Below are 14576 nucleotides of genomic sequence, written 5' to 3'. Positions count from 1 at the left end.
TCTGATAGACCCTCCAACCTCTGATAGTATTCCATGGTGTATATGTATCACATTTTTCTTTATTGAAGTCTATAATTGATGGGCATTTAGGTTGATTCCATGTCTTTACTGCTGTGAATAGTGTTGCAATGGACATATACATGCATGTGTCTTTATAGTAGAGTGATTTCTGTTCCTCTGGGCATATACCCAGTAATGGGATTGCTGAGTCAAATGGTATTTATATCTTTAGGTCTTGGAGCAGTCTCCACACTGTCTTTCATGATGGTTGAACTAATTTACACTCCCACCAACAGTGTATTAGCACTCCTTTTTCTTCATAACCTTGCCAGAATCTGTTATTTTTGACTTTTTAATAATAGCTCTTCTGATTGGTGTGAGATAATATCTCATTGTGGTTTTGATTTGCATTTCTCTAATGATCAGTGATGTCGAACTTTTTTTTTTCATATGATTATTGGCCACATATATGTTTGTGTTAGTCCGTTTTCATGCTGCTGATAAAGACATACCTGAGACTGGGTAATTTAAAAAAGAAAGAAGTTTAATTGGACTTACAGTTCCATGTGACTGGGGAAGCCTCACAATCATGGTGGAAAGCAAGGAGGAGCAAGTCCCATCTTACATGGATGGCAGCAGGCAGAGAGAGTGAGCTTGTGCAGGGTAACTCCTCTTTTTAAAATGGTCAGATCTTGTGAGACTTATTCACTATTGCGAGAGCAGCATGGGAAAGACGTGACCCTATTGACTGAGTTACCTCCAACCGGGTTCCTCCCACAACATGTGGGAATTCAAGATGAGATTTGGGTGGGGACACAGCCAAACCATATCAGTGTCTTCTTTTGAAAAGTGTCTGTTCATGTCCTTGGCTCACAAAGTGGTTTCTAACATTAAAGAGAAGACTGAGAAAACTTTCCACCAAGTTATGGTAATAATTAAATTGATGTTCAGGGTATTCCTTCAACAGACAGGTTCAATATCCTCATGGACTCTTGTTCTTTCTCAGGCTCTTATGTTAATGACTAAAGAAAGTGTGACCAGATCACTGGCCTGGTAGTTGGTTCTATTCTCTGCTCTTGTCAGACTACCAGTTTTCTGGATTAATCTTCCAGTGACTCAGAGCTTCAGTTTTTCCAACTCTGAGATGGAGATAGAAGTTATCTGCAGTAACCTTCCTTGCTAGGATCTTGTGAAGATAAATGACAAGTGTTTGAAAGTACTTAGAGCTCTTTAGAGAAATATTTTTCTGTAAAGCTGGGACAGTATTAAGTCAAACTTGCCAGATATGTGAGGATGTCGCTAGAATGTGCAACTCCAGTTGTCCTCAAATGTCTGAGAAAGGACTTTTCTCCCCAGTTTATTAATACAGTCCAGTGTCTCACATTTGATAATTATATCTCTGCTAATTTAAGAATAGGGTTTCACCATTTGTTTCAATTTTGAGAGAGCAATCTGACCAAAGAAGGTTTTTTTGTTTGTTTGTTTGTTTGTTTTGTTTTGTTTTGTTTTCCCCTGATCCTGAAGGTTAAAGAGAAAAAAAATAAGTGACATTTGTTTCTGTTGATACTTTATTCTCTTTCTTCCTCACTTTCTAGGTAGTGCAGATCATATGGAGATCGCTGAAACTTATAGGGAGAACTGATTTGAGTCAACTAATTTTAGAGGAGGGATATTCTGAAAAGACGTTTCTTTTTTTTTTTTTCTCCTCAGGGTTTTCAATATTAGCAATAAAAATATTTACAAAAGACTCCTGCTGGTTTGCAAAGAAGAATTACTACTTTAATACATTAAAAATATTTTACTGTGTCTTGTTTAACAGGCACTATGTTGAACTAACATGGATGTTCATTAGTAATGGCATTCTTTTTTAAATTAGTAAACCAAACTAATAAAAGCTAAACCCAACTCCTCAATTTTATCTTACCCTTCTCTTTTCAAATAGTTATTGAAAACAAAATTTACATTGAAGAAAATTATGTAAACATTTCATCACTTGAAGCTTTTTATTCTAAGGGAAAATAGGAATTAGTTTACTTCTGAGATATTGGTTACATGGAGGTTTTATTTTCCAGGTTATTTACTGTATTCTTCACAGATGAAGCTTTGCTTATATTATCTATTTTATAAGTGAGATTACATAGTAAGAAAATTAAGTGACTCCATTGCAGCCATAAAGCCAGGACTGTATATATTTCTAGACACCTTCTTATGTTGTAGCTGCATGCCCCATAGACATGGAAATAAAGAAATTATATCATTACTTTTGAAATGGAAGAGTGTCATTCCCAGTGATGTGCTTGGCCTAGGTGTCTCGAAATAGTGATGTGTGGCAGAACCATGAAGCAATTCCTGGAAGAGCAGAAGACACAAAACTCTATGCTACCACCCATAAGGAGACAGAATTTCAGGCTCCCCCAGAACCAGTCCAACAAGAAGTGGAACGCAGAGAGCCTGAGGAGCATCAGGTAGAAGAGGAGCACAGAAAGGCCCTGGAGGAGGAAGAAATGGAGCAGGTCGGGCAGGCAGAACATCTTGAGGAGGAACACGATCCATCACCAGAGGAGCAGGATCGGGAGTGGAAAGAGCAGCATGAGCAGCGAGAAGCAGCCAACCTCCTGGAAGGCCACGCGCGTGCTGAGGTATGAGGTCACCCGCTTCTGGTATGGTATACTGGGATGGAAAACCTGGTGTTATTTTTACATGTTAAGGTAATATATCACAATCTCTAAAATAAAAATGTGAGTGATTCTACTAAACATTATGTGCTCATATTTAAGTTTTCTCTTGTAATGTTAATAGCAGAGCTATTTGCATACCTCGGAAAGGTGATTGGTGATCAGAGAGCACAACTGTTGTACATGTGCATTCTTCTTTTTGTCAGTTGTATACAGTCAGAGATTCATTCTCACATCGCCTTAATAGAGTAGAACAGGTGAGCACCCAATGGAGCACCTTCCCAGTTTGTACCCAAATTTTGTCTTGAGCATCTTGAGGCGGAGAAAAGTCTCATTTTCTATGATCAGGCGTCCTCCTCTCTCTGTTCATTTATTGTCAGTATGTTGCCTTTTGCATTCACCTTCAAGGTGGTTATTTAATTATCAAAAATCTGATTTTATTACTTGGAGATATTCTACTGGGTGAGCATATCTAAACAGCCTCTGCTCAGGATCCCTTACTGGGCACACCACTTACACGTAAGACTTTTCCCTTTCTTAGAAAAAAAAATGGCCAGGATTATTGTAAATGATGCTTTAAAAGAAAACTCTACCCTTTCTTCTTTTAAACTAACACTTATTGCAGCTAGATGCCTTTCTTTTACTGTCTCTAAACTGAGTCTCAATAGTAGGTTACCTGGCCTTTACATGGATGCTGATCACCTTCTATTTATAACTCAAGTTTTATTTGGCCTCAGATTTTCTGAGACTTCAAGCTGCTTGAGGCTTTAGGCTAAGCAGGTGTGAAGACCTCTGTAGTTGCCCTCTTGGGTAGTTGCAAACTTAACCTCAGAAAGCTTCTTCCAGTCTTGTGTCCTTCCCCAATAGGGGAAGTAATTCCCCACCAGCTTTGCTTTCCAGCCCTCAACCTTCTTTGCTTTGGTGAGAATTGTGTGTGCTTTTGTTAGTTGGAGTATGGCAGGGAGGATGGGGAGTAGCTCAATGGAATACAGACATTTTTTATTGATGCATAACAGATGTATATATTTTCAGAGTATGTACAATATTTTGAAACATTCATATAATGTATAGTGATCAAATCTAGATAATTGGGATATCCACCACATCAAACATTTATCTCTTTTTTATTTTGGGAACGTTCAAATTCTTCTCTTGTAGCTATTTTGAAATATAAGATAGATTATTGTTAACCGTAGTCACCCTACTGAACTACCAAACATTAGGTCTTATTCCTTCTCTCTAACTATGTTTGTACCATTCATCAGTCTCTCTTCATCCCCCTTCCCAACTCTGGTAACCATCAATCCACTCTCTGTCTTATCAAGATCCTTTCTTTAAGCTCCCACATGGATGAGAACATGCAATATGTGTCTTTCTGTGCTTGGATTTTTTCACTTAACATAATGACCTCCAGTTCCATCCATGTCGCTGCATATGACAGGATTTCATTCTTTTTTATGACTGTGTGTATGTACCACATTTTCTTTATCCATTCATCCGTTGATGTACGCTTAGGTTGATTTCATGTTTTAGCCATTGTGAGTAATGCTGCAATAAACCTGAGAGTGCAGGTATCTCAATATAGCAATTTCCTTTCTTTTGGATATGTGCCCAGTAATAGGATTGCTGGATCATATGGTGGTTCTATTTTTAGCTTTTTGAGGAACCTCCATACTGCTTTTCATATTGGCTATACTAATTTACATTCTCACCGACAGTGTACGAGGGTTCCCCTTTCTCCACATCCTCACTAGCATTCATTGTTGCCTTTTTGATAAAAGCCATTATAACTGGGGTGAGATAATATCTCAGGGAAGCAGAGTTTTAAGAATTGCTCTATCAGATTTCCCTTTAATCAGAAGGCACCATCTTCTCAGCCATTCTTAGTTTCTTTGGAAAAAAAGTTGAATATCTGCTTTTCCACTATAATCTGGAATGTGGCTTTTTTTTTTTTTTTTTTTTGGCTATGCTTTGCCTGGGATTGGTATATACATTACTAGAGTTAATTAGCATCCCTCAGTCTTAAACTGTTCATGGAAAAAGCCGTAGGCATAGCATCAGGTCACAGATTGCCCGGTTAACGTGAAGTTACCAAAGTTACCAACTACTTGTTTGTATCAGAGCCTCGTGAACATAAATTTTACAGTTTGAAACTGATATCTTCTGTTGTGCCTTCTGTTCCATTTGAGAAGGGAGCACATTGAAAATCTGCCTTAATACCAGCAGTTGGAAACATCTGCTGCTAAAGAAGCCAAGGGTGATTCAGAGAAAGTTGGGAAATAGGAGTTTTTGGACTTTATGTATAATCACAGTTCACCTGACTAATAGGCGTTAATAAGCCAGCCCTGCCTCCCGAGTTTGTCAGGAGAAACAAATGAAGAGAAAACCCAGAGGAAGTAACCCCTCTTGCTCTGCACCAATTCCTTTTCATCCCAGGTGTACCCTTCAGCCAAGCCAATGATGAAATTCCGATCACCCTATGAGGAGCAGTTGGAACAGCAGAGACTGGCAGTGCAGCAGGCGGAGGAGGCCCAGCGGCTGCGGGAACACCAGGAAGCTTTGCACCAGCAGAGGCTGCAGGGGCACTTATTACGGCAGCAGGAACAGCAGCAGCAGCAGCAACAGCAGCAGCAGCAGCAGCAGCAGCAGCAGCTGGCGAGAGAGATGGCCCTGCAGAGGCAGGCCAAGCTTGAGGAGGGCCGGCCGCAGCACCAAGAGCAGCTCCGGTAGCCTTCCCCTTCCTCAGTGAGCGAAGACAGCCCCTGCTCCAGTTTGCATACGCAGATTCAAAACAGTTTTGTGCATTTGTGATTCATGAAGTTAAGGGGCTCATATTACTCAAATAGCCAAGGCAGGACAGCTACTTGAAAATTAAATACCAAATATTTAATTTTAAAAATAATATTTTTTTCTGCTTAAAAGTGGTAGGTTAGGTCTCCAAATAGCCTTACAGGCTTTGTGCCAACTTTATTTTATTTTATCATTAAAAGATATTTTATCTAAGATACCTTTTGAAAGTGTATCTGGAATTTTTATTCTACCTAATTGCATACATAAGAGGTTTTTGAAAAGTTTTTATGGCTTCTTAAAAATGTTGAGAAATTTTGCTTTTTACTGTCTTTAAAGATAAATGACCTATGTCAAATTATGCCTCTGAATTTGTCTCACTGGATTTATCATGTTTGTGTCTCTCGTAGGCAGCAAGCTCATTATGATGCTATGGATAATGATATCGTTCAGGGAGCAGAGGACCAGGGAATCCAAGAAGAGGAAGGAGGTGGTGAGACTTCTTAGATGATGAATGTTTTAATAAATTACTTGATAACATTGTGTATTACCAATGAGCCAATATTATATAACATCAATGAGCTATATGCATACCTGAGTAAGTGCAAAGGAGATTTGTGAATCATGTGTCTTTTTCTTAATCCTCTTAAGCAGTGCACACCGGTAGTGAAAAATGCTCAAGATAATCTGTTTCCTCTCTGTCATTTTGCCTGTAGTTTAAGCTTTTTGTATACTAAATATAATATTTCTGACAAATTATTATAGTATTATTATGCTTTGGGAAACATCTACATTTTCTCCTTACCTTGGAAGTCCTTACGTCATTGCCTTAAAATGTTTTAAAATTCAGTCAATAGTAGCTTTCATTTATGGTAAGCACTTAATATGTAACTTATCAAATATTGCTTACTGTTATAGTAGAACCAGAATGTAACTAACTTTCTCTTTGGCGCCACTAACACTTAGATGTGTATCCTTTTCTAAAAAGTCAAAAAGAAAGTGATTACATACAACCTCCCTTAAATAGCCTGTTGTGATATTTTACAGCTCTAACACAGTCAAGAAATTGTTTTCCTTGTGTCCCCTATGTGGCACTTTAAGCTTTTTTGTTCTAATATCAGTAAGACTAGAGAATGGTTTGTCCTCTTCTCTAAGTAGTAAACCCCTTTGTGCACTCGAAGCCTGATGGTAAGTTACCTTGTATCATTATTTTCTCTAGGCTTAGTACACTGCATATACTTAAACTTTCCTCTTCTATCTTAATTGTTTTAAGAAGTTTTCTTAAAATGGTAAGTTACCTTGTATCATTATTTTCTCTAGGCTTAGTACACTGCATATACTTAAACTTTCCTCTTCTATCTTAATTGTTTTAAGAAGTTTTCTTGGCCGGGCGCGGTGGCTCAAGCCTGTAATCCCAGCACTTTGGGAGGCCGAGACGGGCGGATCACGAGGTCAGGAGATCGAGACCATCCTGCCTAACACAATGAAACCCCGTCTCCACTAAAAATACAAAAAAAATTAGCCGGGCGTGGTGGCGGCGCCTGTAGTCCCAGCTACTCGGGAGGCTGAGGCAGGAGAATGGCGGGAACCCGGGAGGGAGGCGGAGCTTGCAGTGAGCTGAGATCCGGCCACTGCACTCCAGCCTGGGCGACAGAGCGAGACTCCGCCTCAAAAAAAAAAAAAAAAAAAAAAAGAAGTTTTCTTTTTTTTTCTTCTCTTTCTTTTGTTTGTTCTTCTCTTTTTGTGCTCATACAATTCTCTTTATCTAAATATTTTTTCAAAAAGCAGCAAGTAAATGTCTGAGTATGAATGTGTGCTATTCTTTGCTGTGGCAGTCGTCGTCATTACTGTATCAGAAAATATGTGATGGGCTATATTTGTTTCTGAGCTCCACAGATGGGGTTGTTCTTCCTTGCATTTCCTGAAACTATCAATTTCTTCTTTTGGAGCCCAGCTATTTCCTCGGATACTATCAAAATTAGTTGATTTCTTCAGCAGTGTCCAATCAACTGGGCTTTTTTTATTGAGAAAGTTTTGATTGTTGTTGTTTTCTTGCATATGGGGGAAAAATTACAGCCCCTGTGAAAAGTATTTATTTTAGAAGAAAAGTGTCTGACCCATATCATCTCTTTGGACGCACAGTCTGTGAAAAGAACATAACTTTATTTGGAAAAGCCAAGACATAGGCCTTATGTTGAGTTAACAGAGGTGGAGGTAATATGGTCTGTAGGAAAGTCCACTGGTGGCTTTTCTTTGAGTTGAAAGGGAAATCCTGTTTGATTCATTTGGGGCTGATTTTAGTTTCTTTCATTTGCTAGCCTATGAAAGAGACAACCAGCACCAAGATGAAGCAGAAGGAGACCCAGGTAATAGACATGAGCCTCGTGAACAAGGACCCCGAGAAGTCAACCCAGAATCTGAGGCAGATGTAAGTATCCTCTCTTCTGCCCCTGACACATGGAAACTCATAAGGTGGGAAACAGAGTTGAAAATTTGCCTGATGCCAGCCTTCAGCCCCAGATATTTCTGTTACATCCTCAGCACAGAAGAAAAGTGGCTTGCATAATTATGTATGGGCAGTGTTTTTAACTGTAAACCATGGTGGACGTGTATGTGATGAGCTGGTTTAAAGATTGCTCTAGGGGAAAAAAAAACAGAATTTTTTTTTTCTGATGACTTTTAGATTAATTGAACTGAAACCTAGAAAAGCAAAATTGAGAGACATTGAAATGCGTAGTAACTCTGAAAGATAGGGGGAGTAAAAGGCAAGTGTGGAAGTTGGAGATGGGACCAGAGAAAGGAAACTAACCCTTCCTGAGCGTGTCGAGCAGTCTGCTAGGGTGTTAGGTATGTTGTGTGGCTCTGTGTAACCTCTCAGCAGTCTAATGACCGTTTTAATAAATATATGGATGAGGATGTGTGGTTTGAGACATGAAGAGTTGTTCAGGTACCACAATGGCACAGAAAATTTATAATATAAGTAGGTAGACATCTAATAACCAGCATTGTTATTTGTGTTTACCAAAAAAGACTGAGACCTCCAGTTCAGCCGGGTGGGCTAGATCCTTGGCCCTGCCTACAAGCGAAGCAAGCAAATGTTTAGTGAGCCTGTTCCTGTGTGTATGTGTAGATGACTTTTACAACTTATTTTAGCTGCCCTGTCATCTTTTGCTAATAGATATAAACTACCATGTTTATAACAGTCAGTCTTTGCTATCATGTGGCCCTGTTTATATCGATCCAGTGGATTAAGAGGAGAACCCATGTCCTTGATAATCATCGAGAAAGTCTTCCTGCTAGCTCCTTGAAGGCCTCTTGATGGAAACAGCTTTTCCACTTAACTTGCACCGAGATGTGGCAGAACACGTTTCCCTGGCATTCCTTGCATCAAGATTTCTGAAAATATGCTCAAGGGAACCTAGTCTTGAAATATTTTCAGGAAAGAGCAAATACTTGAGAGCAGAAACATATGAGAGAGCAAGAGACTATGAAAGAGGAAGAAAGCAAGTGTACAAAGGCCTGCAAATGTGCATGGGGTGGTAGGAAGGGTATTTCAGTCACTTGTTTGGGAACTGCTGTAGACTTTGATTACTTGATTATATGATCCTTTACTTTCCTATCATCTGTTTATTTGTTCTGGGGAACATGCTGGGAAACACTGGCGTTTGTACCATTCTTACTTTTAATTAGAAATGGTTAATCCCACTTGTTCCTCTCTTTTTCTATTTTATTTGAATATAACAACTGTGCCTGCTAATTCATACCTGTTACTTGGTCAGAGTTGAGCTAGTCAATTTTATGAACTTTTGCAAAAGATATTTGGTACTTTCTTCTGAAATGAATGTTACATTTTTCCTGTATTTCCATACAACTTTTTGATAGTGCACTAAAGAAAATCCATATGACAAGAGATTGTGGAGTAATTAGAGTTTAGTGTGAAGGTGGCAATTTGTTAGTCTCTACATTCCCAAGAATAGTGTCATTTGCACTGGAATAGCATGGCCAGGGATGTGCAGATAATAGATCAGCTGAGACTGCAATGAACTCTCAAACACGTTCAAGACTCTGAAGTGAATTGAAGTAGAATCTTGTCTGGAGAAGACTGATAGAGACCAAATCCTACTCTGTGGCTTTACTGTCTCTTAGAAGCATTTACAGCTTTAGTAAGTGTCCTGTTGATGACCTGGGAGTGTTTGGGGCACCTCATGACAAGCATCACTGTTCTTGCCCATCTCAGGCTCTAAAATCTAAATCTTTATGAGAATGTGTATTATTTGGAAGGTGCTTTGGGAGCTTAAGTGGAAAATTGAAATAATTCTAAAGTTGATAATATGAAGGGCCTTTGTTGAGCACAGTAACTTGGGAGATGAGTTAGGGAGGACATTTTTCATAATATATTGCCCTGTTGGGCAGTTGGGTAGCTCAGACCTCTTTAACTCCCATCTCTTGCCGGTTCGACAGCTCTCTATTTCATGGGAGTGATTGTTAATAAAGACATTGGATCCATACTAGAAAATGACCATTTCCTTTTGAGTTAGCCTTTTTCTTGTCTTGTCTCCTTTTCACATCCTTTTTATAGATCCTTTCTGGTATGGGCCTTTTTTCCCATCAACCACTTTTCACCTCTGACATGTTAAACATTGCTTACACAGGGAAGTTAGTATAAAAATCAACATAGCAGTCAAAAGAGTTAATTGCCCATCTAAATCCCCCCACCTAAATAGTATTTTTTTTCTCACGTGGTCCTCTGACTTTTATTAATTATTTTCTTGTTTATTCAGTTCTGTTCACAGTACTTGTGTCAGTAGAGTTTTGAGGACTATTTTGAAATCACTTGCAGGGAAGAAGTGCTGTTTGTACCTCATTCTGATTCATCAAGCCTCTGACAAGTAAAGCAGGAGTTTTCTCTTTTGACAGTGCGATGCTTGATTCTTGTGAGTCTTGGCAAGGATAGATCTGAACAATTCAGGGAAGGACGATTTCATTTTCTGCCAGTGTGTAGCCTTTCAAATGAAATTAAACTTGATCCTCAGTTTTGAAGTGATAGTTGCTTTTTATTAAAATTTTACAGAGGGCAGCTGTAGAGGATATAAACCCAGCAGATGACCCTAATAATCAAGGTGAGGATGAATTTGAAGAAGCTGAACAAGTGAGAGAAGAAAATTTGCCAGATGAAAATGAAGAGCAAAAACAAAGTAATCAAAAGCAAGAGAATACAGAAGTGGAGGAACATTTGGTGGTAAGCAGATGCCACGAGGAAAGGCTGGATTTAACTGGGGTATTTTAACAAACATCTGGTTTATGTAAAAGGTTAGTCGTAATCTACAGTGATGGAAGGTTTGCCACTTTGGTGGTTTTTAGGCCACTTTATCACGTGATATGCCTGTACTCTGAGAGAGAGGGTAACAGACATCCTGGGCTTTGTATTGGAAATGATTACTCATCATTTCCTGGCCCCAGATGCTTTGAAAGTGCCCTTTTCATGGTGGCATGCTTGTTCTTTGTCCCAGAGTACTGTGTAAAAGGCATCTCTGATGTACAGTAACATGAACCTCCCCTTTTGTTTCAACAGATGGCAGGAAATCCAGACCAGCAGGAGGATAATGTTGATGAACAGTACCAGGAAGAGGCAGAAGAGGAGGTAGTAAGAATTGAATCCCAGAGACTGATCAGATGGGTCTATCACATACACTAACTTTAAACAAACCTCAGCACTATTGACTTTGACATGCCTTCCGTAGAAATGTTCAGAAAGATTTAAGCAGGATAAGAAAGGGTTGTTTAAAGCAAAAATGGATCATGGCACTGGAGACGTTTGGTTAGAAGATAACAAATGCAGGGTAATAGAATCCATCTCTTTGGTTCTCACCTGAAATTTTGAATTAAGAAAGTATTTGACTTTTCAGGAATGGTGGACTTAGATTTGTGTGATCTTTTGTAAGAATATTTTCTCCTGTCTCCCTCTGCACATTCAGGGAATCCAAACTGGCCCCGGAACTTTCTCTTCAGGCATCTCCCTGGTGCCTACCTCACAGGAATACCCCAGAGTGTCTATCGGAATCCACTTAACACCCTCCAAACATTTTTGTAAATTTTACAGTCTCTCCTTCTGGCCTATTCCCTATAAGAATTCAGTATCTTAATTAAATTTAACAATAAAGAGGGAGGAAAAAGGTGTAAAGAGCTCAGTTGAATAAAATGCAAAGATAGAGTTTCTTAATATTTTATTTTAGTTTGCTTTTCATTGTAAACTTCGGGCATCTTGTTAATTAGATATAAGTAGCATTTATTGTCGTGCTACTTATGGTGTAATTGATTTATTATGGTGCTGCATGTGGTGTAATTGGTGAATGCTGTTTGTTGTAGCCATTTTATCACAGCATTCTGCTGTATAAACAACTGCAATATTTTAGAGTCTGATACAAATTAGGCCAAAACCCTGTATTTAGTCTCATTATGGACCAGTAAGTAGTTCCCAAATTAAAACCCTGGTTCAGAGCTGCTTCTCAGCCAGGTGTCTTGCAAATGTGTGGTTTTTATCCCTAAGGGGAACTCCATGGGAGGATGGACATATGGCAGGCTAAACAGACACACCCCACCACTGGAGATCCTGTGCAGACTTCATGAGCTGTGCTCTCACACACACAGTGCCTTCGAATAGGTCTGCTTTCTTATTCTTACTGATTTTCTAAGCTTTTCAGAGCTGATGAGAAAATTTGTGCTTATACCAGGAAAACAGAAAAGGATGTTGCTCTTTAGGGTCACTGGCAACATCTCTAATAACATGCACTTTTCTGGCTTTATCTTTTTGTTCTTTGGTTTATCATCCTAATCAAGACCCTTGGCTGTCTTGTCAGAAAGAGAGCAGCAGAGAAAATAGTGACCTTGAATATTAAGACATTAGGCAAGGAAAAGATACTCATCCAGGCTTCTCATATAACAGGATGTCTAGAGTAATACCTCTTTGTTTTATTATGTCCAATACTAGGAATCTTTGAGGGATTAAAAGAGAAAAGGTTCACCTTGGCCTCTTTTTAAAAATTCAGAAGGTTAAACATAAAATTTTAATCAGTGTTTACTGATTCCTTTTCAATTTTATTTCATGATCAGTTAAGATAGAGGAGAGAAATCCTGAGATCCAAGAGGAATCAAGAGTAGAAAGAGAAGAAAGACAGAGGCAAGAGGGAAGGAGAAATGGTGCTAAGACAGAGGAGGTTGCTCTGGCTGAGTGCTGCCTAACCTCAGCAACTGCTCCTCATCCTGCCAATCATCCCCTTCAGATCTACTGGACTGACAGGACTCTTTCTCTTGCACCTGGCCCCGGGTCCTAATTCTGTTTCCCTGGTTCCCTGCCAAAAATTCTTTAAGCAGTGTTCAGGCCTCCTCCGGCATGTGCTCCAGGTTGCCACCCTGTCACTGAGAACTGTTGCTCCATGTGCTCCTAGAGGAAGTCACACATGCCTTTTATTCTTCCCAGTGTAACTTTCCTCTCTGCCCCCCGAGTATCCCTTGTTCATGCTGTGATGTATTTTTTGTGGTTATGAGATGATTAATGTTTGTATCTTCCCACCTCTGTCCATGGTTCCCAGGTCTTCCCTTGAGAGAGGAGAAGAGTGGTTCCCAAACACCATTTAGGCACTGGTGATAGAGACAAAGTTCTTGTCAGACTATGGCAAAATGAGAAAAATAAAGCGGAACATAGAATATGGAAACACATATTGCATTGTTTATAAGTGCATATGTGTGTGAAACCTCATTGGTGGAAGCACTCTGAAAACCATGAAATGTTATGGAACTGTGCATTTTTTTTTTGTTTTTTTGTTTTTTTAAATCTCCATTAAACCTTAGAGTCTTGCAGCTGCCCCAGCTAACCACTAGAATGCAAGGCCTGTGGCTGCCATCGCTTCCCTTCCCCTCCAGCGTACGGACTTGTTTCTGTCAGCATTTCTTCCTGGGGAAGAATTGCATCTTGCCTGGGCCACACCTGTTAAGAGGTATAGCCCATCAAACTTATAGACTTGGCCTCTAAGAGTAGAGGACCCAAAAGAAGTATGATTTTAGGAAATTTATACTACTCTGCCTTCTTTTATCTTAGTGCAGTAGTATTATCTTTCTAAGACATAAAAATTATTATTACTTACAAACATTTCTTGTTTCTTGTTTGGGATTGTTTGAGTAGAAGGCATGATCCTTTCCTCACATTGCTTACATTCCAAATGTTTTATCACCTTGTAAGCAGACAAGACAATTTATGGCATTGTCAAAAAGTGCTATGTACGCTTTAAAATTATTTACATGTTCAAAAATATATAGATTAAATGACAAAAAATCAGAATACTTTAATTTCCCTCAATGTAACTGAAAACAGATTAATCTAAACATGCAGAAGAGAACAAGTACAAGGCATTTGTTCACCTTCACTGGCCGAATGAATATGTGCATACACCTACATGAGACTGCCAGCCTGTAAATCACCATGTCAAGAAGCTTTTCTTTTTTTGTTATTTTTTGTTTTTTGAGATAGAGTCTCACTGTCTCCCAGGCTAGAGTGCAATGACGTGATCTTGGCTCACTGCAACCTTTGCCTTCTGGGTTCAAGTAGTTCTCCTGCCTCAGCCTCCCGAGTAGCTGGGATTACAGACATCTGCCCCCACACCGGCTAATTTTTGTATTTTTAATAGAGATGGGATTTTGCCATGCTGGCCAGGCTGGTCTTGAACTCCTGACCTCAGGTGATCCTCCCACCTCTGCCTCCCAAAATGCTGGGATTACAGACATGAGCCACCATGCCCGGCTAAGAAGCTCTTCAATTGGAAAAAACTCTCTTGTTAAAGCAGGGTGTTCGTCACTATAGCTAATGTTGCTGAAGGCCTTTTGTTCATCACATTCTGTTTATTTCTTTGGATCCTACTGTTCTTACCTACTTGAGGCTCAGCTTTCTGCCCTTGCACACCCATAATATCTTCAATATGTGAAAGAAAGGTGTTAATAGACACCAGGAGAGGGTATCTAGCCAAAGCCCATTTCAGACACTTTTCAGTGGACCTGTTTTATTTTGGATTTGGCTGTTTGTTAAACTTTGTGTCATCAGATAAGGCTCATTTCTAAAATGCC

General features: G+C 39.4%; 1 protein-coding gene across 4 annotated transcripts in view; it reads left to right on the top strand.

Annotated features, from left to right (window-relative positions):
• GOLIM4 (golgi integral membrane protein 4) overlaps positions 1–14576 on the top strand; it is an 85003-nt gene that overhangs the window by 64097 nt on the left and 6330 nt on the right. For 2 of the 4 annotated variants that reach the window (XM_050779962.1, XM_050779960.1), the window contains 6 exons: positions 2307–2639; positions 5112–5401; positions 5873–5952; positions 7781–7890; positions 10534–10701; positions 11035–11103. In XM_050779962.1, the coding sequence (XP_050635919.1) occupies positions 2307–2639; positions 5112–5401; positions 5873–5952; positions 7781–7890; positions 10534–10701; positions 11035–11103 (1050 nt within the window). Of the gene's footprint in view, positions 1–2306; positions 2640–5111; positions 5402–5872; positions 5956–7780; positions 7891–10533; positions 10702–11034; positions 11104–14576 lie in introns of all 4 variants that reach the window. The other 2 variants (XM_050779961.1, XM_050779959.1) reach the window with 1 other exon arrangement.

This window comes from Macaca thibetana, chromosome 2 (assembly GCF_024542745.1).
Source record: "Macaca thibetana thibetana isolate TM-01 chromosome 2, ASM2454274v1, whole genome shotgun sequence".
NCBI classification, from domain to species: Eukaryota; Metazoa; Chordata; class Mammalia; order Primates; family Cercopithecidae; genus Macaca; species Macaca thibetana.
This window is presented reverse-complemented; position numbering and strand designations above follow the sequence as displayed.